The sequence below is a fragment of the Astyanax mexicanus genome, chromosome 3 (genome assembly GCF_023375975.1).
Source record: "Astyanax mexicanus isolate ESR-SI-001 chromosome 3, AstMex3_surface, whole genome shotgun sequence".
Taxonomy (NCBI): Eukaryota; Metazoa; Chordata; class Actinopteri; order Characiformes; family Acestrorhamphidae; genus Astyanax; species Astyanax mexicanus.
The window spans coordinates 52809671-52835482 of record NC_064410.1 but is presented as its reverse complement, the minus strand read 5'-3'; the positions used below and the strand labels follow the sequence as shown (position 1 = coordinate 52835482).

The 25812-nt window shown below is 39.8% G+C and overlaps 1 protein-coding gene across 2 annotated transcripts in view; it reads left to right on the top strand.

The window, feature by feature from the left end:
• samd12 (sterile alpha motif domain containing 12) overlaps positions 1 to 25812 on the top strand; it is a 160970-nt gene that overhangs the window by 39859 nt on the left and 95299 nt on the right. For both annotated transcript variants that reach the window (XM_007245761.4, XM_007245760.4), the window contains exon 4: positions 18902 to 19042. In XM_007245761.4, coding sequence (XP_007245823.2) covers positions 18902 to 19042 — 141 coding nt within the window. The remainder of the gene's footprint in view (positions 1 to 18901; positions 19043 to 25812) is intronic.

The window sequence follows — 25812 nt, the reverse complement described above, 5'->3', positions numbered from 1 at the left end:
GTTCAGCCAAGGTCACACACTAATCACACACACACACACACGTCTGTGCTTAAATTAACCAACTCATACATAATGGCACAAGCACTAATTGTCATCACCTCGACCTCAATAGTTGATTGCGTTTTGTCTTTTATTAACTCTGTGGAGCTCTTGTTTAAAGCAATACTTCAGGACATGATTATCAATATATAAATTTCTTTTTGGAATTGGAAAATGATGCACAACCTGGACAAATAAAAGTCTCCACCTGGACTTAACTTAATTTAAGTAAATGATGTGAGGTTGATGCTGCAGTTGGTCTGCAGGTTTAGGTTCAGCAACAGTATGTTCTGAAAGAATGAGGTCAGCTGACTACCTGAATATACTGAATATAGACCAGGTTATTCCATCAATGGATTTTTCCTCCCTGATGGCACGGCCATATTCCAAGATGTCAATGTCAGGATTCATGGAGCTGGAATTGTGAAAGAGTGATTCAGGGAGCATGAGATCATCATTTTCACACATGGATTGAGAGAGTTCACCACAGAGTCCAGACCTTAACCTCATTGAGAATCTTTGGGATGTGCTGGATGGAGGAGGCTTTGTGCAGTGGTCAGACTCTACCATCATCAATGCTGCTGCAAGATCTTGGTGAAAAATTAATGCAACACTGGACTGAAATAAATCTTGTGACATTGCAGAAGCTTATTGAAACAATGCTACAGTGAATGTGTGCTGCAATCAAAGCTAAAGGCAGTTTAATGAAATATTAGAGTGTGTGATCTTTTTTTGGCCAAACAGTGTTTATTTAATATGTTTGTTTGACCTAAAAGTGCAGTACTGTTTTAGATAGATAGATAGATAGATAGATAGATAGATAGATAGATAGATAGATAGATTTACCCACAACCATGTTTAACAGCAAAGAAAGCCTCTAGATTATCTTTTTTCAGCTTGAAATGTAATGACTGGCACATAACCATAATTTATAATCAAATGCACAAGGAGTGCTTTGTTTAGTCCTGTGCTGCGATGCTGGACCCTGTTCATCTTCTCTTCAGAACATTTGTAAATAGAGTAACTGTTTGATAATTGAGGATCCTTTTCAGGAAATGTATTTTATTCTTCAGTGATCTGTTGTGTTTCCACCACTTGAAAATATTTCTCGTTTTCCTGTCACGATTCTGACTGTTAATTTAAAACTGAGGCAGCCTGTATTAAAACAGTTCCACATCCTTCCTTGAGTAATACTAATGTGACTCAAAGGATCTTGATTACATTTTACGTTAAAGGTCAGGCTAATGCGCATTCCAATTAGCTTTTAATATATGCAGGAAATATGCAAGCAGCTCGGTTTGGCTATCCAGCATTAATTAACAGAATCTAGTTAATAAACGTCGGGCCTCGCCAATTAGTCACACAATGCAATTTGCATCCCTCTCCGGTGAACGTAATGCCCCGCGTAGCTCAACTCACTTCATTACAATAAACAAAAGATTAGGACTCAAATCACAAAACAGCGTGAAGGAGCTGAATTGTTTTGATGGGGAACTCGTATCCGAACGGAAACGCTTTCAGGAAGTCACTGGTGTGGATTAATCTCAAACAAGTGTCTTTATTTGAATATTAAATGCTTCTTTCTGTTTCTCTTGTCTGAGGAGATTCATCTAACTGAGCATTCTCTTATTTACAAGGATTTTAACAATAGGGGAACAGCCTGCATTTTCTCTGGGCAACTATCATTGCTACCATCTTAAATCTCCAAAATATCAACTTTATTACTAATGTAAAAAAAAAAATTTCTATTCAAGTCTTTATAAAAAAATTCTGTTTGGTCTATTTATTATGACATTCTGACACAAAGCTGTAAAGAGGTGCCTGGTTTGAATTATAGTGATAGTGGTTGTCAGATGGGCAGGACATTCCACCTTTAGTGCAGAACGTCCCACAGGTACATGGCAGAAGACATGGGACATGGTAATAGCTCCTGTCTCTTGTCACTTTATATCTTCAAAATGAAACTTTATAGTACAGTAAAAATACTTTATTGTACAGTAAAATATTTTTTTATAGTACAGGGCCTTTTAGACACAGTGTAAAGAAGGACCTGCCACATTCAAATGATGTAAAAAAAAAAAAAAAAAAAAAAAAGAAACATTTGAGATCTAATCCAGTCATGGCCTAAAAGTTAGAGAAGCAGGTTTTAGACCAGCAGGACCGATACGGTCTGGCTGCAGATTTGTATTTTTTCTGTGTGTGAAATCAGGCTAAATAATAATATTCTTCAAATATATGAGCAATTCCCCTTAATTGATTACAATTTAGATTTTTAGTTCTCACAGAACAACTTTTTTGTCAGCAAACAGCACCATTTAAAGTGATGCACAAGCTAATGTTTTCTTGACATTTAACGTAAAAACTTTTATACATGTATATATATATTTTTTAAGCAGCCCCCTTCAATCTTACAGGCAGCTTTTATATTTTATATAACATTTTCAGTTAAAATATGAAAATCACTGCCACAAAAAAAAGTCCTTTACAGGCTTCTGACAGAAGCAAATATCTCTCTACTACGATTCTCTCTGGCAGCTTCTGTATGTAAAGATTAGAAAGTCACACTTAATTTAATTAATCAAATGAATTCAGTCAACTTCCCAGTGCTAATGTAAAAAAAAGATAAACATTTATTGATACATAAATATTATTTTGATAAATGTTTTGATACAATAATAATTTTGCTATGTCTTCTACCCCTGCTTTGCATACCACCAGTGATACGCATAGCACGGGTGTGTAGTTGGGTGTATTTCCTTTTTCCTTGATTTTATAAAAGATGAATGCTCTCTGAGATGTGGTCTTGTCCTCTTGATAAAGAGTCACAGATTTGCTTTGAGGCGACACATTTTCCTCATACTAACTGACTTTAAAGAATGACTTTGTCTCCGTCATCAGGAGAAAGCAGCCAGACAGATAAACGCTCCTCTCTCCGTCGCCAGCCATAGATTGCCAAGATACCTCCTCGCCGGTTCCCGACAGTCTCCCCGGGTTTGACTTGAACACAGAGCTGTCATTAAAAATTCATTACAGCATATTAAGGCGTAATTAGATATTAGTCCCTAATCTGCAGTAATTATAAAGACAGAGGCAGCGAGTGGTTTTGGTAAATGAGTTAAGCACATATTTCTGATATGGCGTAGGTGTAATCAGCGGAGAAGGTGCACGCGCAGTGTGTAATCTGCCGAGGGGAGAGGCAGGCCCGCTGATTGAACCGGGGCATGCATGTCAAACACAATCAAACGCTGGGCTGAGCTTCACTGGGATTCAGCTCCCATGGGCCTTCGTGGAATGGGACTCTTAAAGATCCATACAGCACAACGGTGCCACGCTAACCATCCAGCAGGCAGCGGGGTGGTGGTGGAACGGGGTGGACAGACTGGTGGAGACTGGCTGAAACAATGCATTTATGAGTTGTCAGAAGATCATAAGAACATGAGAGTGGGTGTTTGTGTAGATGAACTACAACTGCTAATTAAAAAAGTTTGAAAAAAGTATGAAAAATGCAAAAAAATGGAAATTTTTTTACATTTACTTCTTTAATGCGCCAAATATGATCCCTAGATATTTCATGCTTTGTCTGGTCAACTTTCTTTAATGTTTTAATATACTGTACATCCTTTTCTGCAATTATGATTTTGTACAAGAACAGTATCCACAAAAGGTGGAGCCTTTGACAAGAATAATTGCACAGAGTATCTCCAGTTTGAATGAGAAAATGCATGAGAAAATGATTGAAATGTTTAAAAAAGATTAAAAAGATTAAAAAGCACTGCGATTAAGGTTTAGTCCCAATCCCATTTAACCCCTTTGGCCCTACTACTACCCTTACCCCTTCTTTTCGAGTGTAACTCTTCCTCTTGGAACAGAGTTGAAATCCTCCACCCTAAGAATTGGGACAACCTTTCAAGCCCCTGATACGTCATCAGGAGCGCTAAAGTTCAATAACGTAACTGCTGCTGGTTGACTAGTTAACTCTTGGGAATTGTATGTCTTCAGAAAGGGACCCCCAGTGCTGGGAGGTGAATGGGCTACCTACTAAGCCACTTAATAACATTACTTACAACTTACATTTAATAATGTAACATAAAGATATACCAAAATACAATACAAAGTAAATAATAGACTCTTTTCCAGAGGGAATACTCGTATGTGATTATATAGATTTTTACATCACAATATTACAGTGTTATGATATATTGTGTACGCTAAAATGTGACACACCCTTAGTGTCTACAAATATATGGACAAATAGTGTCCTTTCTTGCATACTGCAACTATTCCTGAGAAGAAAGGATGCTCTGTGCTGTTTGTACAGTGTACATTCTTAAAACTACAAAAGGTTCTTTGAGTGATGCCATGGAAGATCCACTCTGGTTCCATAAAGAACCATATGAAGAGCATTTAGATTGATAAAGCCTTGAATTTAAAGGTGTTTAAATCTTTAAAAGATTCTTCCCTTTCAGTCTTTAGTTACAAAGAACGGTTTGTAGCACCTTTTATTTTTAAGAGGGTATTTCAGCGGTTATGCCTTGGTTTTTGCAAGTTCTTGAAGTTCTTGTTAAACCTTTAGCACTCTGGAATGCTCTTGGCCCCGGCTGACTGATTTAACAGGAGACGTGTTGTTTGCCACTGCAGCTTTTGTAGTATTACAAATTAGGCCTGGATTAGACCTTCAGTAAGGCTTGATCTTTTGCTGTTATTTCAGCGAGTTCTCTTCACAATTTTCAGGCCTGCCCAGTCGGAGAATTCCTCACAAGCCGGGGCCGTCAGCCGCAGGGCCGTTGTTTGACAACCTTGGACTGAATCGTATATCATAAAGCGGCTCTCCAAACTCTAACACTGAAGCCCAGCAGAATTTGTACACACATGCCTGCAGTTTGCTGAGATGCGGAGGGGGGTTGGGGTGGGCGGTTTGGTGGAACAGTGAAGTGAAGGAGCTGAAGGCAGACAGGAAAGCTAGCCAGATCTTCTGCTGTCAGGCTAAATGAAAGCAGCTGGGACGCTCCTAGTTAACAGGCTCTGCTCCCGTGTCCTCAGTGGAAAGCAAATGAATCGGGGGGGGGAGTTTTGGCCTCGGCCGCCTGCGCTCCCTCCTCCACAGAACGGCGGGGGGAATTTTGGCCGAGGGTGTGGTTAAAAGCCTGGGTTTATTTATGAGTCTTGATGATAGTTTTATAAAGAACCAGTGTAAGTGAGGCACTCGTGAGCTGACACTCCAGACAGACGTTCTTGGCTCGAGAGTGAAAAGGAATCTGTTTCTCTCTGGATTTTTTTTCTTATTATTACTGCACACAGAAACCAGCGAAGACTCTTAAGTACCGTATTTTATTACTGCCTTGAGGTTGCTCAGCAGCCTTCCATCCCTGCTGTTGTCGAGTTTTTTTCCATTCTGAAATGAATGAACACTTAGATCAGATTCACTCAGAATTACTCATCTTCAGGGGCTTCCAATGGAAAATCAGCATCAGGAATGGACCCACTTGGAAGCCCAAGTATGAAAAAGTTGAGGTCTGTAAGCAGTATAGACCTTTTTAAAAGTTGACACTGACAACAATGAAGTGATTGGACATGAATAGAGATTTATAAGAAGCAAAGCGCCTAGTCCGCATGTGATCTAGAAGGACTTGCTTCTTGTTTAATGAACAGTTCTTAACAATTGATTTTACAACTACAAATTGTTAGAATAAAGTTAGAATAGTATGAAAACATAACAAACATAAAGAATGCAGTGTTTCTAACTTAATGTATCATTTACTTTGACTTTTATTTGATTGCATAGAATATGAACCCAAGATATTCCATCTTTTATTTGGTCAGCTTTATTTCATTCGATAATAAACATCCATTTCTGCTTTTCAGGCCTGCAACGCATTCCAAGACAAGTTGGAATGGGGAAATATTTCATTGAACCACCTTTATCTTTGATTGCACCACACATTTGCTGTGGCATTGTTTCTATAAGCTTCTACAATGTCAAGATTTATTTTAGTCCAGTGTGGCAGGATTAATTTTTCACCAAGATCTTGCAGCAGCATTGATGATGGTGGAGTCTGACCACTGCACAAAGCAGCACGTCTCCATCCAGCACATCCCAAAGATTCTCAATGAGGTTAAGATCTGGACTCTGTGGTGAACTCTCTCAATCCATGTGTGAAAATGATGATCTCATGCTCCCTGAATCACTCTTTCACAATTCCAGCCCCATGAATCGTGACATTATCATCTTGGAATATGGCCGTGTTCATCAGGGGAGAAACAATCCATTGATGGAATAATCTGGTCTATATTCAGTATATTCAGGTAGTCAGCTGACCTCATTCTTTCAGCAAATACTGCTGCTTAATCTAAACCTGCAGACCAACTGCAGCATCAACCCCAAATCATTTACAGGCAGTTTATTTTTACAATCCAAGCCAATATCCAGAATCTTTATAAAAGTTGTAGTGATGAAATGCAACAGGTGAGTGTCAGTACATGCTGCACATCATTTTGTGTGTCTGTATAAAAGTTCACTTCAAACCAGTCATTTAACTCATTTTCTCTAATTACACCTTAACCACCAAAATGGCCAGTGAAGTTATAATTACCACCGGGAGCACTAAACCAATGGAAATGGGAGCGGCAGCATCTGTTGGCTAATCATGCCACTTTTCCGTGAGCAGCCACAGCCTAAATCCTCTCACATTCCCCCTCTCACTCAGCCCAAACCTGCAGAGTTTACTTTTAGGGATTCCAGGCAGCAGCTGTTGTGAGTGGCTGTGGTGTATGGGGAAATTTGATGTGATTGCTGTGCTGAGTGCTCCATAGCCCGGTGGTCATTACTGCAAGGGGATGATGAGGTGCTAGCGGCCAGAATTGCTCTGTTCTGGGCTGTTGGATTGAGGCATCCCCATCCTTTTCTAGCATTTTAAGAGGAAATATCAGACAGAGCGGCTGATGCTTTACAGAACTGCAGTGACCAGTTCTGCCCAAACCTGCAGAGTTTTGGTCACTGCAGTTCTGTAAAGCATCAGCCGCTCTGTCTGATATTTCCTCTTAAAATGCTAGAAAAGGATGGGATCTGCCTCAAATCAATGGGCTATGGAGCACTCAGCACAGCAATCACGTCAAATTTCCCCATACACCACAGCCACTCACAACAGCTGCTGCCTGGAATCCCTAAAAGTAAACTCTGCAGGTTTGGGCTGAGTGATCAGCCAGAACTGCTGTGATCTCTGTAAGCACAGAAAAGTGATTGGACATGAATAGAGATACTGTTGTTTCATGTTCTGGGGCAGAAGCAAGGCGGCTAGTCCGCATGTGATCTGAGAGGTCTTGCTTCTTGTTGCATAACCAATTCTTAACTGAATTTACAACAAATCAGAAAAAGTTAGAGTAGTATGGAAACAAACATATAAAGATTGCAGCATTTCATACATTTTTTATTGACTTTTATTTGATTGCAAATAGTACAAACCCAAGAATTCTATGTTTTATCTGGTCAACTTCATCTCATTCAAAAATAAACGTCAATTTTTGCATTTCAGGCCTGCAACACATTTCAAGACAAGTTGGAATAGAGCAATTTAGGGCTTGAAATGTGGAACAAATAATAACAGTGATGTGATTTTTGAGTCTGGGCAAAAGGATCAACAGATAAAATAAATGCGTAGAGATTTTTAAAAATAAGAATTTCATTGTATAAAAGGCAAGGGAACAAGCCTAACCTGCACACCCATGATCTCTGAACTCTCAAATGGCACTACATCAAGAACCATCATTTAGCAATGTCTGATAGCTCCATATGGGCAAGGAATAAATAAGCAAACCTTTATCAAGCTCTGCAATACAGAGCTACATTCACTAATACCACTTACAACTTTACTATGCAGAACTAAATCAGTTTTCTTTTGGTAGAAATTGACACATTTCAGACCAGAGAGTACAACAAGAAGGAAAGCCAGGGTCTGTGATTGAGATTGTGTCAGTACAGAATCGGCATTAATGCAGAAAAGTGAAAGCAAAAGTAATGCAAACCCAAATGCTGCACACATTACAGAGGCATGGCTACTCAAAAAGAGGGTAATGCTGCATTGAACACACTGCCCCCCTCCAACTGGCAGCATGTAAGCTTTACAAAGGCATTACCTGCGTTGTCCAGTTAAATCATTTTAATAAAAAGGGGAAGTGCTTTTATACAAGCTTTATTTACTATGCACTAATATGAACTGCCTTATTCCTTCGTGCCATAGATTCAACAAGGTACTGGAAACAATACTCAGAGATTCTGGTCCATATTGACCATGATAGCATCATGCAGTTGCTGCAGATTTGTTGGCTGCAGATCCATGATGTGAATCTCTCGTTCCATTACATCACAAAGGTGATCTATTGGATTGAGATCTGGTGACTGTGGAGACCATTCAAGTACAGGGAACTCATTGTCATGTTTAAGAAACCAGTCTATATATAGCCTAGGCTAACAAAAGCAAACTTTTCCAATGAAATTATATATTAATATTTTCAAAACCCATTAGAGACCCCAACAAACTTGGCAACCTTTCTCCATACACTGATCAGAGTCCCTGTAAATCAGCAGGAATTGATCATAAAGAACAGGGAAGCCTGAAACCACTGCACTGGGGACACGTGTGATCGATGCATCGCGTTAGACGGATTAATTTGCGTAAAGTTCTCCTTAGCTCAACATTGACTGGCCTGTCTGCAGCCCTAACCTGTTTCCAAGAGAGAACATGTGGACAATTATAAGACCAAAAATGTGACAATGCTGATCTTTTATTACACCTATTATTTGTACTTGCTGTAAAATTGGGAAGGAGAGTAACGTAATTTCAATTCTCTGTATGTCCTGTACATATGCAGTATTGACAATAAAACTACTTGACCTGACTTGACTTGACTTGACTTTTGCTGTTGCACACCATAATGTGTTTCCAGGAAGAATGAGTAAAAATAACACCTAAAACACTTACTCGATTGGAGTTCTCAGAGCTAAAACATCTTGTTAATGAGAAGGAATGTCAACATCACACATTATGTCAATGTTATACATGAAACATCTCAAGTTTAGACTGTCTGCAATCAAATAAAAGTCAAAAGAATGTATTTTTTTTATTTGCAGTTTCCCTTCCATCCCAACTTTCTGGTTCTCTGGTTTGAGGTTGTGGAATAATCACTGTCTTGTATTTGAAGAAACTGTAAAACTTCACCTCTTATTAATCCGTGCAGAAGTTTCTAGTGTCCTGCAGTCTGTAAAATGTGCTTCAGTGCTTAGCATTAGCATGACTCACGTTACACTGAATACCCCAGCATGGAGGACCGGTTACAGAAGAAAAGTTTGATTCGTCACTCAGATCTCTAAAGCAGCCTATTGTAAAAAGCCTATTTTGTACTCGCTCCAAGAGGCTTCACAACCCCGAAGCCCAAGCCTGAGTTTAAGGATCTCCATGTCCCTGTATGATGAGGAGATGAGGAGCGGGCCATGATTGGAGGCTGATTAATGTTCAGCGTGTACAGAGCAGCTCTCATTAGAGGGAAGCAGCTCATAGCCATTAGAATAATGCCCTCCTTTTCCTAGTATTCTCCAACGAAATCAGCATGTCGTTAGAGGAGGCTTTCCCGAACAGTCAGCTGGGAGAAGTGGGGCCTGGCTTATTTGGACGTGAATGCAATTACAGATGAGGATCAGTAAGCCAGTTTTACTGATATCTCTTTACTCCCTCGCTCTCTATCGCTTTCTCAAGCCCCGTTCCTGTCTTCCGTACTCCCACCTCTCAGGATCTTAATCCTTGGCCTGCTTGATTAAGTGCCAAACACTTTTGTCCTCCTATCCAAGTAATCAATAAAGACTTACCAACAGAATGGGCCTAAAACGTTGCATTTATTTCAAGTGATTCAGCCTTAGAAAGTTGACATTCAAGAAGTGTCAGCTTTTCCTGAAGTTTACTTACTAGATTTAGTAGTTTAATATACTTTAGCATGTTTTTGGAGAGTTCTAATAATATCTACTAAGATTTAGCACCCTTCCACAGCCTAGTTTAGTATTAAAAGGTAACTGTTGAAATTGAACATATTACATAATAGCCCATAATATCGCCAAATACTATTTTGCACATATGGGAAAAAAATTGTTTGTTTCCCACTGTGCAGACGAGTGAAGCAGATTATTATAATAAATAGTCTGTCTTATTTTTTGCAGAGTTTGGCTTTGTCATGTTGCTGTTCAATTAGTTTTAAAGACTGTTAGTGTTGTAGTATTCTTGGACTGTCATGCTGAACTGCTCTCCTGAGGTACAGTTGCAAGAAAAAGTATGTGAACCCTTTGGGATTACTTGGATGTCTGCATAAATTGGTCATTAAATGTGTTCTGAGGGTCAACCAGTTATTTAATCCAAAGGTCCACATACTTTTCCCCCTCCTCACTGTGAATGTTAACATGTTGTGTTCAATAATACCATGCAAACATATAATATTTTATGTGTGGTATTAGTTTAAACAGACTGTGTTTGTCTATTGTTGTGATGTAGAAGAAGATCAGAACACATTTAATGACCAATTTATGCAGAAATCCAAGTAATCCCAAAGGGTTCACATACTTTTTCTTGCAACTGTATATTGTATACAGTTTTTGACGTTGTCTGTTTCTTTGAGTGTGAGTTTATATTATAGACTAAAGAAACATGTACTAGAAAATACTTTGCTGTCCTGTTAAAGCCCACTTTTTGTCTGTGAGCATCAATTATTTTAATGTGCAGAGAGTTAGGCAGATGCGTTCTAATTGTTGGGACCACATTTTAGAAGTCAGGGAATGTATAAAATGTTCAAATGTGCATTACCAGGCCTTTTCCCAACAATGACAATAAACAAACCATCGTATTTAAAATAAACTTTGGTAAAAGGTACAGTATTTGGACACATTTGTTGGAAAACCTTTTAATTAATGGATTCTTCCAAAATAAAAAGCATTCAAAGTAAAAGTTTATTCTGCTTCTGTTGGAGTAACTGTCTCTACTGCTCAGGAAAAGCTTTCTATCAGATTTTGGAGCATTGCTGTGAGGATTTGATTGCATTGATCTCTAATAGCATTAATGAGGCAGGGAAATTGGATGATCATCTTTCCACCTCGTCCCCAACTCATCCCAAAAGCATTGGATGGAGCTCCATCATTCCAGTGAACACAGTTTCCCTGCTCCACATCTCAGTGCTTGGATGGGCTTTATTCCAATATATGCCAGTAGATTTATATTAATCTGCTTCAGAGAGTCCTATTCTATTGGCAATATTTCTCTACAGGAAGCAGACAGGGTGCATCACATTTGTGTACATTTGCACATTTGTGTCAGCAATAGCTGCTACTCAAAGTTCAAGCAGATGACTGTATTCTTTAGAAGGGGTGTCCACAAACATTTGGACATGTAGTGTTCCATAAATGTTGACTAACTAACATGGATTAATGCATTAGTTACCATGAATAAGACATGAGGTAATACATTAGCAATGCTTAGGTAATGTTAATTAAACACGAATGTACAACATTAATTCATGTTATTTTCACATTAACTAACATAAGAAGTAAAGCAATTATTAAGATGAACAATAAATCATACACTTCATTAATAATGTTAACTAAAGTTAGACAAACAAGTAACAACTGCTCTTCTTGTCACTTGCTTATATGCTGCAGCTATGCATTCAGTCATTGTTAAATATTTATTGATTAAATATTAGTTATAAATATATTTGGCTGTGAAAACACCGTAACATGCAGTGGTTGCCAGTTACTTGTTTTATTTACTGATGTCAGTTAACTAATATAGTATTATATATTTTACATTTTCACATTTACTTCTATTGGAAATACATCTCTACATGGATTAGAATTATTTCAATTACACTTTACAGGTATCAGGTATATTTATTTTAATGAACAGAGCTGCATAAATGCTTAGCAATGTTTAAAAGATGTTAATAATGCTTAACAAAGCCATTATTGGTTAATCATGGTTTATATTTTTTACAATTTCTACATGTAAGTTGAATTCCAACTAATCCAGACTAATATAATTAGTATATATTTAACAACCGTATGCATGACTGCAGTACACAAGCAAATGACAAGAAGATTAACTAATGCAGTTGTTACTTGTTTGTCTAACATTAGTAAAGTATATCATTTGTTAGGATGCCAAGTGGTCCAGCGGTCTAAAGCAGGTTCGAACCCCCGCTCATGCAGCTTTGCCATCAAGCTGCCGGTGCTTAGAGGGAGCAAAATTGGCCCTGCTCCCTCTAAATGGGTAGATGGCGCTCTCTCCCCACATTGCTCCTATGGTGATGTCTGCAGCACAGGGCGTCTGTGAGCTGATGTACCGGAGCCGAGCCGCTGCACTTTCCTCCAAGCGCTCTGGCTGCTCGGCAACGCTGCATCAGCAGCAGCTCGAAAAGAAGCGGTGGCTGGCTTCACATGTATCGGAGGAAGCATAAGTTAGACTTCCTTCACCCTCCTGGTGTGTTGGGGCATCACTAGTGATAGGGGGAGTCCTAATTAGTGGGTTGGGTAATTGGCCGTGTAAATTGGGGAGAAAATGGGAAAAATTCGAAATAAAATTATAAAAAAAAAAGTATATGATTTGTTGTTCATCTTAAAAAATGATTCACTTGTAATGTGAAAGGAACATTGATTAAATCAAATCAAATTTATTTGTATAGCGCTTTTTACAACTGGTGTTGTCACAAAGCAGCTTTACAGAAACATGATTACAGGACAAAGAATCAGACAAAACATTAAACATAGAAAATACAAAATACAAAACCCCAGCGAGCGCAGCGGCAAGGAATAACTCCCTCAGAGCAGGAGGAGGAATTGTGGAATCTGTGTTTAATTAACATTACCTAAGCATTGTTTTACCTAAGCAATGTATTACCTCACGTCTAATTCATGGTAATTAATGCATTAATGCAATTAATGTAAAGTTTAACTCTTTTTTTCACTATAATAATGCACTAATCCTTCCTAAAGTTTTTTTTTCTGATGATATGTTTCCTCTTTAACTTCATACCTCTCATAGATCAGTTTATCTCCAGCTCATGCGGGAGTAGACGATGACTGTGGGACTAAATTAACCTTCAGAACCTGAGCTGCCCGCTGCTAATCACTCGTAGGAAGTTTATTCTGAAGTGTCCCCTCGGCTCCTTTCCTGAGGGATCTCCAGTCTTCAGCTGTAGGGCTCTGCTGATAAAGTGGGCTGTATCTCTGTGTGGCCGGCGCTGAAGACGGATCATGGTGTCTCTGGAGCTAAAGGCTGTTTGGGTGCGTGGTGGCCAGACACTTCCCCAGGCCTCACATCAGACTGAGTTCCAGCACAGCTCTGTCTGTGGAAGAGAGAGATTACCCCTCAGGCTTTATGAAAGCAGCTGCTGCTAAACTATGTGAAGTATGCCACAGACTCACCTGAGGAGTTCCCCCCCCACTCTGCCCGTATTTAGTCTCACTCCTTTCCCTCCTGAAATGTAGAGGCGGGTGATTTGACTACATACAGCTCTGGAGAAAAATAAGAGAGCACTTAAAAATTATGAGTTTCTTTGATTTTACCAAATTGAAAACCTCTGGAATATAATCGAGAGGAAGATTGATGATCACAAGCCATCTAACCAAGCTGAACTGCTTGAATTTTTGCACCAGGAGTAAAGGCTTTAAGTAATCCAAAAGCAGTGTGTAAGACTGGTGGAGGAGAACATGCCAAGATGCATGAAAATTGTATTTAAAAACCAGGGTTATTTAACCAAATATTGATTTCTGAACTCTTAAAACTTTATGAATATAAATTTATTTTTTGAGGTCTGAAAGCTCTGCATCTTTTTATTTATTTCAGGAAGTTCTCATTTTCTGCAAATAAATGCTCTAAATGACAATATTTTTATTTGGAATTTGGAAGAAATGTTGTCTGTAGTTTATAAAATAAAACAACAATGTTCTTTTTACTTAAACATATATCTATAAATAGCAAAATCAGATAAACTGATTCAGAAACTGAAGTGGTCTCTTAATTTTTTTTCAGAGCTGTATATCAGCATTGTGGTTAAATTGTTTCAAAAGCTGGGTTTCCATACTAATCTTTCATAAAAGATATAGATTATTATAATCTGCCATATTATTATCTAGCATTCAGAGAATCCTTATGCTTGAGTTTCAATTAGTTCTCTTGCAGAGTCACAGGAACATATTTTTGAACATTTAACAATCAGTAGGAGATGCTGCACATATATTGTTGCGCTATTTACCTAAGACGCAAACACACGTATTTATGTTTAAAATAAGATTGTATGGCCTATGTATACTTTAAACATCATTAAAATACATGAAGTACTAAAACAAGCAGAATGGACAGATTTGAATCTGCCTTTGCTTTTGGCAGAATCATCTTTTTACGACTGTTGTTTTGCCATGCTTTTTGTGACAGCTGCTCTGACAGAATCATCAAAATGTATTGGGAGTCCAAATGCACTAGACAGCTCTGCTAGAGCAGTGCAGATCCATTTTTATGCAAGCATTTCAAGCATGGATTTATCCTTTAAGAATGGAAAATCTAAAGCAATCTTTGAAAAGCCGTGTAGCATTCTTTGAGCCAGTAATTTCTCCAGTCACCAACGACCTATATCAACTGATAAGAAAATCATAGGACTTGGTTTTGATATTTCACTTTTCTCATTATTTGGCTGATTTTTCCAATCAAAAACTTGGTGGAAGTAGTATGCTTTAGTATGTGGTGTGCTTTTCTGAGGAAGTATTACATTTAGTTTACTGAATGAAACTTCTGAATAGTACAAAAATAAGTTCATGCAGTGTGGCCAAAATCAGATTTTCCCTGAATCTGTTATTTTTAGGCTTTTGTTTGGGTTTTACATTCATTTCAAATTGGACTGGCGTGTATTTCTGTACCATATTGGCCCAAACTGAAAATAAAAATGTCAACATTTGTTCGATTTTTTTTTTCTTAAATTGATGAGTACAACAGCACCTCAGTCCACATGTTTTTTTTTCACATCAGATGCCAGTGTTGTATCAGTCAGCTTGTCAACAAATGCACATGGTCAGCTGTCGAATAGAAATATCTGAATTTGTATTTACTACAGTGGTATAAAAGTGAGTTAGACTCCCTAAACAGAGGGGGCCCAGGAGCAACCAAATTAAGTTATGTAGTTTTCTGCTATTTTGCTACTGCATTTCCATACATTCCAACTTGGAGTGAGAATAGTACTACACTCTGTATTGCTTGTGCAAATACCTTTTAGTGTCAGAGGATTGTATGTTTGCCACATCATCAGCTTCTACTGCAACATTGATTGACATCTAGCCAGCCAAGAGCTTAGTAGAGGAGAGAGTGGTTAAATTGCAGCTTTAGTGGCCCTGATGTACTTTTCTCACTCCCTTTCCTTTCTTCTGGTGGATGGAGTAGTACTTAGCTTGGCTTTTGGTTTGCATGTAAAAAGTAGCATGTGTCCTCTGGGTGGGAGGGCCTACGTATAAAGGAGAAAAGAGTAATGTGAGCCCATTTATGAAGGAAAGTGACAGCATTTTATACAGGAACCTTTACTATATTTTATGCGTGTACGTATCTTCCTGGCATTGATTTGGTTTAATTTCACTTTATAACTTTAATTATAGGGGCGTTGGCTCACACACATAATCAGATACACTCTCACACACACACACACAAACAGCAGACAGGACTGCAGTCTGGAGGAAGACAAGTAAAGAGATGAGCTGAAGTCAGATCAATATCAGACCTGCAGTCCAGGATAGCGAGGTGTTTTAAATCATTTTCTCTGTCAATTGGACCAAAATAAGTGGATATGGGAGGAAAAAAAAGCATCAGCCGATACTGTTAGCCATGTCACCTGGCTCTATTCGTCTCTGAAAGGCAGCGGAAAAGGAAGACCATTATAGTCATTCAGAAAGAGGAAAGCCAGTTTTCTTCAATCACCGGGGTGTTTGTGGAAATGTTACAGATGCACCTCCGTCAGCGCGACTCCGCTAAGAGTTTGCCGAGCTCTTTGAGTGGAAAATTATTATTTACAGAAATGTCGAGCGGGATTATCGCGTCTTGCCCACTTCCTTGTAGTCCTGTGTGGTGGCGAAGCCCCCGCATGCGCTTTGGCCTTCCAGCCTTATTGCCTTTTATGCTCTGTTTCTCTTGTATTTGACATGCAGTTCATTGTAGGGAGATTTGACGCACTCAGATGAACTGTGAAGTCTTTCTGCTGGCTTATCGCACCGTCATGGTGCTCCTACTTGGTGACCTTTGATGTTCCTTCATGGTTCTTTTTGCCAGTCACAGCTGAGCAACATCCATAATGTTTTATATAGGACACTGCTGCACACTGGGCTCTGTTTGGAACGACTTTGTTCCTAGTTCCCCTTCAAGCTGGCTTAGTTCTTAGCGTATGATTTGTCCACTTCTTTCTTTTCCTTTGAATTTCCTCACTTCATCCTTCCTTGCCTTTTTCTCCTCTGTATCCTCGCATTCTCTTTCTTATCGCCCCTCTCCGTACCTCGGCCCTCTCTCCCTCTCTTTCTTTTTCCTCTCGCACTCTCACTCTCTCTCCTCCCCTCCACGCTACACTGCTCTGTGTATTAGCTGTGGTTTGACTCATCCCCTCCTGTGTCTTTGTGGGATTCTGCAGGCACTGAGTCAGAAAGAAGGCACACTGAGTTTCAGCTTCATATTGAGCTTTTCTGGCCGACGCCTGCCAAAATGAAGAGGTAGCCTGGCCCCCATCCAGCTGACAGAGACGCCTTCCTCTGATCGCGTCTACCTACACAACACCGCACCCCTGTTCCCCTGTTCCCCTGTTCCCTGCTCGCTGTGCAGCCCAACTAAAGACGAGACCCATCTGTGCTTTCGCCGGCCAGATCCGCACTTTAGGCGTTTGTAAATGTCAGCAAAAATTTGATCTGTCCTTTGACGCATTTGTTGCTCGGCGACAGGCGTTGAAACACCACTTGTGTTGCCATGCTTGTTTTTTTTTTTCTTCCTGTCAATTATCTTATGAAACCATGTCCCATTTCTATCAAGCTCTGTAAATAAAAAAAGGCTGCTTTGTGTCTACTGTTTCTACCTCCACCTTCCTTTCATTCTGTCATCTCGCTTTTCTGCGTGCACGTTCTCCGGCCTGTGCTGGCTCTGCAGCGATAGTTTCCTTCTCTAGGTCTGGATAATCGTGCCTCGTCCTTTTAATTCAGATGTCTTCTTTTTAGTCCCACATTATGTTCCCTGTGGAAATAGTGGTTGGCAATTCAGAGGCCTGATTTGTTAGGGAGCTTTGAGCAGGCTTGCACACATTCAGAGTGCACTGGGCTCTGAATGGATGTCATGGCGTTGAAAGATGCTGCTGCAAAACGTTCACATCGGCATCGTTTCAACAGCAGTCGTACTTTACAGATAATAAAGACTGGGAGAATTGGTGAACCGCAAGAAAAAAAGAGAATGAGGGGATGCCATCACAGGGCATCAAACAAGAATCAAGGAGGCCTCAGAGTCCCAAAAGAATAGTCACTCTAATGATGAGTGCCGTGGAAGTGAACTGGAATGTGGGAACTGTAGATATCACCACCGCAAAACATGACCCAGCCTGATAGCAGACCTGGAAACATCTGTAATCTTCAGCAGATATTTGTATTATCCAAGGCACAGTGTAGAGTCATGTAAGAGGCAGATATGAGAAATATCCAAGTCACCGTTTAGAGTCAGTCTAGAAGCAGATATGAGAATAGAATTGCTTCAGAGATTAACAAGTACTGAACTCCTGAGCTGTGTTCTCCTTATGTTTGTTGAAACATAAAGGAGAACTATTGAAATTGGCTGTGTTCAATTGTCCATTGGACCGAGTGTAAAAGTGAATGGTTGTGTGTGGTACCCTGTGATGGACTGGGTTCTTGCACCAACCAAGAACCTGACCAGTCAGAGATAGATAAGATAAGAAGATAAGAAGATGGAGGGATAGAGGCACAGTATACAGTAGAGACCAAAACAAGTCCTGAATTTGTTGACCTTGTTGAGTGGGTCAGATAACAGAGGCTGAGAGAACTGGCCAATCACAAATAGAGAGAAAGAGAGGGCACTCACTTCTTTGATGCTATCAAACAAAACAACGAGGTCCTCCTTTTTCCATCATGGCTGAACATAACTAGCTGCTTGGTGAAATAGCGCAGGATGATGTTTCTGCAGTTTTCATGGAAGCTATTGAAATTCCAGCACTTGCCGTGATGTTATTACAGTAAATGACCTCTACACATACGAAGCGATGAGCCGCAAGCCAAAAGGAGATGCCGTGTAGCGCTTCAGCACGCAAAAATGCCAATTATTGGCTGAGGCAGTAAAATTTCATATTACTTGGATTACTCCGTCTGCCCCTGGCAACTGTGCTGCGTCATTAGGAAATGGGAAATGTTGAGGAAAGTGTGCCGAAAGAATAGAATGAAATGCGGTGAACTTCATCCGACCTTGACTAGTTTTTTTGTCTGAAGGAAACGTTTCCAGTCCATTTCCTTTCACTAATTACAGTATTTATCCTCGTTATGTCCTTGTAATGTATTTCAATATCCAGTGCGCTGTTACATCAGGGGCCTATCGTTACAGGCACTTAAAGATGGCAAATTTCATAGTTTGGGTTCAGTGCATGTTGTGCAATGCGTTTTTTGCCGTGATGAGGAATTTGTAAGTGATTAGTAGGAGGGCTGTGTAAATATGGACTATTAGTATTATAATTACTGTTACTAATTAGTTGCTCTCTTAATTATACTGTGATCAAATGCATTCTTATTGTGTTTTATGTGTTCTTGTGTGCTTGTCTTTTTCTGCAGGCCGAGCTCTGATGAGGCTGACTGATAGAAAGCTGGAGAGAATGGGAATCATGCAGGAGAGTCAGAGACAGTACATCCTCCAACAGGTCCTGCAGCTCCGCGTCAGAGAGGAGGTCCGCACCCTGCAGCTCCTCACACAAGGTACCAATATGTACCACACACACACACCACACAAATAGCACACACGTACTACACACTTACTACATGCGTACCACAGAATTACTACACACCTACCACACAAATATCACACAGATACAACACACTTACAGTACACACCACACACATACCACACACTTACTACATACGTAACACAGAGTTACAACACACATACTACACATGTACTACATACATACCACACACACCACACACATACCACCCACACCACACCATGTACTACACACAAACCACACGCATACTACACACACACCACACACCTACAACAAAAGCACCTCACATACCACACACTTACTACACATGTACTACATACATACCACACACACCACACACATACCACCCACACCACACCATGTACTACACAAAAACCACACGCATACTACACACACACCACACACCTACAACATAAGCACCTCACATACCACACACTTACTACACATGTACTACATACATACCACACACACCACACACATACCACCCACACCACACCATGTACTACACACAAACCACACGCATACTACACACACACCACACACCTACAACATAAGCACCTCACATACCACACACTTACTACACATGTACTACATACATACCACACACACCACACACATACCACCCACACCACACCATGTACTACACAAAAACCACACGCATACTACACACACACCACACACCTACAACATAAGCACCTCACATACCACACACTTACTACACATGTACTACACACATGCCACACACATACTATGCACGTACTACACACACACCTCACATACTAAATACATACCACACACACCTCACACATACTACGTGCTTACCACACACACATACTACACACAGGCCACACACATGCTACATACATACCACACACATTCCACACACTACAAACGTGCCAGACACATACAACATACATGCCACACACGTACTACACACTTACTACACAGCACACACACATACCACACATGTACTACATACGTACTACACACATACTACACACATGCCACACACATACTACATACATACTACACACATACACCACACGTACTACACACACTTACTATCCAAATGCCACACACAGACTTTACACATACCACACACGTACTACAAACATACCACACACTTACTACACACCTACTATCCAAATGCCACACACAGACTACATACGTACCACACACATGCTTCTGGTTCATCATAAGGACTCCTCATGACAGGCCCTTGAAATATGTTTTCTCAATGTTGGCATTTGTATATTAAGTACAAGTATGTATGTCATAATAAGCACACTTGAACCACTTAAAAACCACAATGGCAACTGAACCAACATACAGTAGTTCATCAATTAAACATTGGTGTAGTTTAATGTACATTTTGGGGTCAATAAGCAGTAGAATATCGATTTAACTCAAGCTTTTCAGAATTTCTTTACAGCATATCACTTTAGTTCATAAGGAATAATAAGTTCAGTTTAATACATTGAGTCACTCAGCAGACCCAGATATTTCCACTCAGGCCAGGAAACATCAGAGCCACAAAGAAAAGTCAGTTGCTCTGGTGGTGAAAGGTGGCTGGAAACATCTGAACATCTGAGTAGTTTCTTCAGTAGCAGGTCATGGATGTAGAGTCAGTACTGATGTGGGCATGGGAAACATCCAAGCACTGTTGTAGAGTTGCTTCATAGAGGGGGTTTGGGGGCTGGAAAAAAGCTCTGAAAACATTCAGGCCTTGATGTAGAGTCACTCAGACAGCTGTAACTTGGAAAACACTCAGGTAGGAATGTGTCTTTGCAGGAGTCTTTGTAAATATATGGTGCCTGTAGTGAGTACAGTAGAACCAAGCTGATTACATAAATCATAGCATCATTAAACGTCCTGCATTTGCTGACCTGAGAGTTGCTCACTAAGATGTAAATGAGACATACAGTACTTTGCATAACCTTGAATAGAACAAATAGTGAATACTAAGATCTGATTTTAGTTCATGCTTGCCTCTGTGGTTAAATATGCAATCCAACAGATTATTTAATATATACATAATATAAGGTTTATTTTCAGATAGAATGGAGTCTACACAGATATTGAGAGCATACATTTTATCAGAACCTCATTCAGAAATAAAATCATGTAATTATATTAATTGTAGAGACACTTTATGTTTGTGGACATCTCTTCTAATAATTCTGTTCAGCTACTGTAAGTTGCACTCATTACTGATGCAGATATGAAAATGAACATCTACTAGCCTCTAGGGCTGCAACGATTAGTCGATATAATCGACAATGTAGATTATTTAAATTTGTCGACTACAAATTTCATTGTCGACTAATTGTTTATCTGTAACAGTACCGGATTACACAAAGTGCAATGGGAGATGGGTAAATGGTTTGCTCACACAGTTTACAATCAACTTGTCTGTGTGTGCAAATGTGCCCAAACAAAACAGATTACATATTTAATAACTAAATATAAGTACTTTCCACATTTAAATAACATTCAGATATTTAAATATTATTTAAATCTCATATTGTGCTGTTTTTAGCGTTTTTAGTGATGGCAGAAATAATTGTTGACTAATCAACTAATCGAAAAAATATTGGTCAGATTAGTCGACTACCAAAATAATCATTAGTTGCAGCCTTACTAGCATCTATGGTATGATTGATTATATTCAGTCCAATATTTTTTGGAAAGAGTTGGGGAGTTGGGGATGAGGTGAGATGTTGATCATCCAGCATCCTGACCTGTCAATCACTCTTGTCCCTGAATGCAATCAAATCTTTACAGCATTTCTCCAAAATCTAGTTAAAACCCTTTCCTCACTCCCAACAAAAGCAGGATAGATGTTTGTATACTCTTTATTTAAGAAGAAACCCCAATACTTTTGTTCATACCAGTTCTGTTCCAAGGTGGAGACCTTACCCATGCCTGGGACTTGCACCCAATTAAATTGACGTGTATGTGATGGGGATGGTGGTGTTATATTATCCTCTTCGTTAAGAGCTCCAGACTGACTACCAAGACAGCAGGCTTAGTGCGCCATGCCTGCTTCCTGACAGGCATGTGAATGGACAGCACACAGACACAAAGGGGTCCTGATTCAGCACTAGTTGACAGCATGAAGAAGAATAGTGAAGTAGGCCTAGGACAGGCTAGCATTAGCATCTGACAGACAGTGGAGGGGAAAGGAGGGTAAAAAGGAGGAAGGCCTATTTGCTGCACACTGTGCTAGCATTAGCATCTCTGCAGCTTGTCAGTGTTGGGGGAAGAGGTCGTTTAGGGTAAAATCATGCCAGTTTTAACTTCCAAACAAACTGTCCAAACAAACTGTGCAAATTTAGACCATTTCACTGAGGTTTGTCAAAAAGAGTCGACTGATCCTTTACATGGGAGACATCCCATCTTTCACGGAAGTTCTGTCAGTCTACCAAATTTTAATTGGGGCTGAACAATATCCTGTAAAAACTTTTGTTCTGCAACAAAATGTGAGCAAAGAGGGAGGATGCTGCCCACAGAAGATTTGAAGATTCAAAGCTCTTACAATTGCCTACAAGGTGATGACAGAACAGTCTCCTTCCTACCTGCACTGATCACTACTGAAGGCTTACGCCACCTCCCGGCCGCTGCGCTCCTCCAATGAACATCGCCTCACTTTACCAAACAAACATTCACACAATGCAATCCAGACTGTTCTCATACAGAGTTTCTCAATGGTGGAACAAACTACCTTCCACTACCAGATCAGGAGAATCTCTCACTATCTTTAATAAACTCCTGAAGACAGAGCTCTTCAAAGAGCACCTACTCTCCTAACACCTCTAACAAACTAACTACTTCTAACCTCATTTCCTTCTTCCTCTACTTTCCTCCTCTATTCCACTATTTCCATTTGACCTCCTTTAGACCCTGTCTAATTTTTTCTTTTTTTTTTACGTTGAACTTCTATTACTCTATGTACATCATTATTGTAAAGCGTCTGTCAAATGTAATGTAACGTAATGTACTGTAAAAAAAACATGGTAAAGTATGCAGGGAAACAGAAAGAAGGACTACGGACTGTAATTTTAGAACTAGGTGTTAGCTTGTAATCTTGTATGGTCAGTGGAGCTAAAGAAATTGATATCGGATGAAGAAACAAGTAGGTGATCATAATTTTTTGCTTCATTGGTCTATGCATATTTGTTTAAAATATTAGTCTTAATAGACTGAATGTGTGAAAAATCCAATTGTATTCTTTCCTATTCAAATCTCCTGTATTTCTTGGGCCTAGGCTTCTGGGGTCTGGTAGAGAAGATCTGGGGTCCAGGCCCTAATTTTACCTCCCTGAAATGAGTTTTTGCAGGGCGGGATGTCTGATGTCTGACATGGTGATGAAATCAGCCATTATTTGGCTGGAGATAAGCAGGTTTTAGCCTCTCTGGGTGCGAACAAAAGAGAAGCCAGGCAAAGTTTCTCACAGAGGTTCTGGCTTTATTAGAAACTAATGAGGTAAATTCGGTAGAATCTACATTAGTGTTAGCATTCAGTCCACACTGATGGACTACAGAAGCAATTCTGGTGCTCAGGCAGCGTCATGCAGACGGACAGTAATTAACCTTTAAGGCTCATTGGGCCATGGAAGGAAAATAATTAGATCTTGGCTCCCTGAATGCCAGCAGGATGATTGGAAAGTGGTGGCTTTATCAGTTACAGTCAGCCGAGCTCGCAGTAGCGCTCGCTTATTGTTCCCAGCTCACACAGAAGACCAGTGGGCAGAAGGACCCGTCTCACCGTTGTCTTTCCTGTCACTTCGTGGTTGTCATCATCAGAGCTGACTTAGCCTGAGGAGATCATTGAGTTTGTGCAGCCGCTGAACACCAGGATGTGATCTTGCACACTTGATGTGGAGTCGTCCAAATCAACATTATTAGCAAAGCTTTCACCGTTTAGCACGCTATTAGTGAAGCATATGAATCAGATTATTGTTGCACTTCACTTTTTTATTTCCTTTCTGCCTCTTTAGAAAGGAGGTTATCTGGGTGCTGGATGACCTCTAAGACAATGTCTGAACCCAAGGGTCATTTCAGGTTTGTTTTTAACCTTTTTTGGACAGCAAAACTGGCCAGCTTAAGTCAATCAAGATGGTTGAGGTGATTGACCAGTTTAGCTTTTAATAATTGATGTTTTACAATGATGGTCTACAGCCAATGTCAACCTGAGCAAGCTAGACTGCCTAGATGATCAAATTGTTCCTAAATTAAATGCAACGTACACTATGCTAGCCAAGAGTTGGTTAACCAGTTACCAGCTTATGAGTATAAGGTACATTTTTACCTGGATGACTTTTCAACTTTTCAACCACTTTGAGACCAACAAACTGCCAGTGTTCTCTGTCGTGCTTTTTGTAACAATGTGGAGACAGGATGCAAATGCAGGTCTTGTTTATTTTCCATATCTCAAACATTAAACAAACAACAAAACTGCAGAATAGAGAATCAAGCAAACAGAAATTAAACAAAAGACTGGGTCTTCTAAGACAGGGTCAAAATACAGAGAATAGAGTTTACATAAAGACAGAGGGTCCAACACAAACGAAAAGCACGACAGAAAACAAAGGAACATGTGGGTATTTATTCACAGGCAAAGACAAGGGACACCTGTGGAAGTAACAAGGGGTTACAAATGAGACAGGAGGGATTACAGATGACAGGGTGGGGCTAAGGCGGAAACAAGACAAAAAACAAAACAGAGCCATGTGAAGCACATGGGGGGTTAAACAAAACAATAGAACAGAGGATAGGAGCAGGAAGGGCAAAAAAAAAAAGTAGGAGGTGTAGTAGGGGGTAGTGTTTAAAACCTCCAGCAGCACTGCTGTGTCTGATCCACTCATACCAGCACAACACAAGCTGTGACACTGCATTACTGACAATGACCCACCAGCCAAATAACAGCCGATGGTCTTTGCTTTATGCTTGATCAATGTAAATATAAATAATCTCAACATCAAAATTAAACAACAAGCTGTCTGCAATAAACGCCGCATTCGGTCATCAGAGTAGCGCAGCAGATGGCGTGGAATGCAGTTGTTCAATTGTTTATCAGGCTTGTAAAAAGCTCTCGCTCCTAATCATTTAGACACACATATTTCTCATTAGTGTTTTATGGAGTACCTTCAAATCTGTATCCATGACGACATCAAATAATCATCCACTTCTTCTAGATGATAGATGATAAAAATAGATGTTCTCAGCATTGGTTTATTTAATGAAGCTCGGCTCCCGACCGCTCAGGAAGTGGAGAATGACTAAAGCGTAAACAAACAGGTGTCATAAACAGATAATTCTGTCGCTTTATTTCCCTCCAAGTGAGAGCGTTTTTTTTTCTCATACATTCTTTCATATTTCCTCTCTTTTATGTTTTAATGCTTGCATTCTTTGGCCCTGCACCAAACTGCTGGAGACGGAGATGCAGCAACTTAATATTCGTTTACACTGGTGTGCCAGAGGTCATGGGATAGCAGTTTGGAAATGTATTCTGAAGTGTTACCTCAGTGAACAGCTTGGGAACATCTGCACCTGTATTTAAGTTGTGAGGTGTTATCTGTTGTTGTAAGTGAGGTTGAACACTGGTCAGTGTGCTCATGGCAAGGTGACATGAATTAGCATATAGTTGGAGAGAGGTCTGATGGTGAGTACAGATGGATGGGACATTTCATTTCTGAAGTTGTGCTGGAATTTACCATTCCTCAATCCACAGTGTCACATGTGT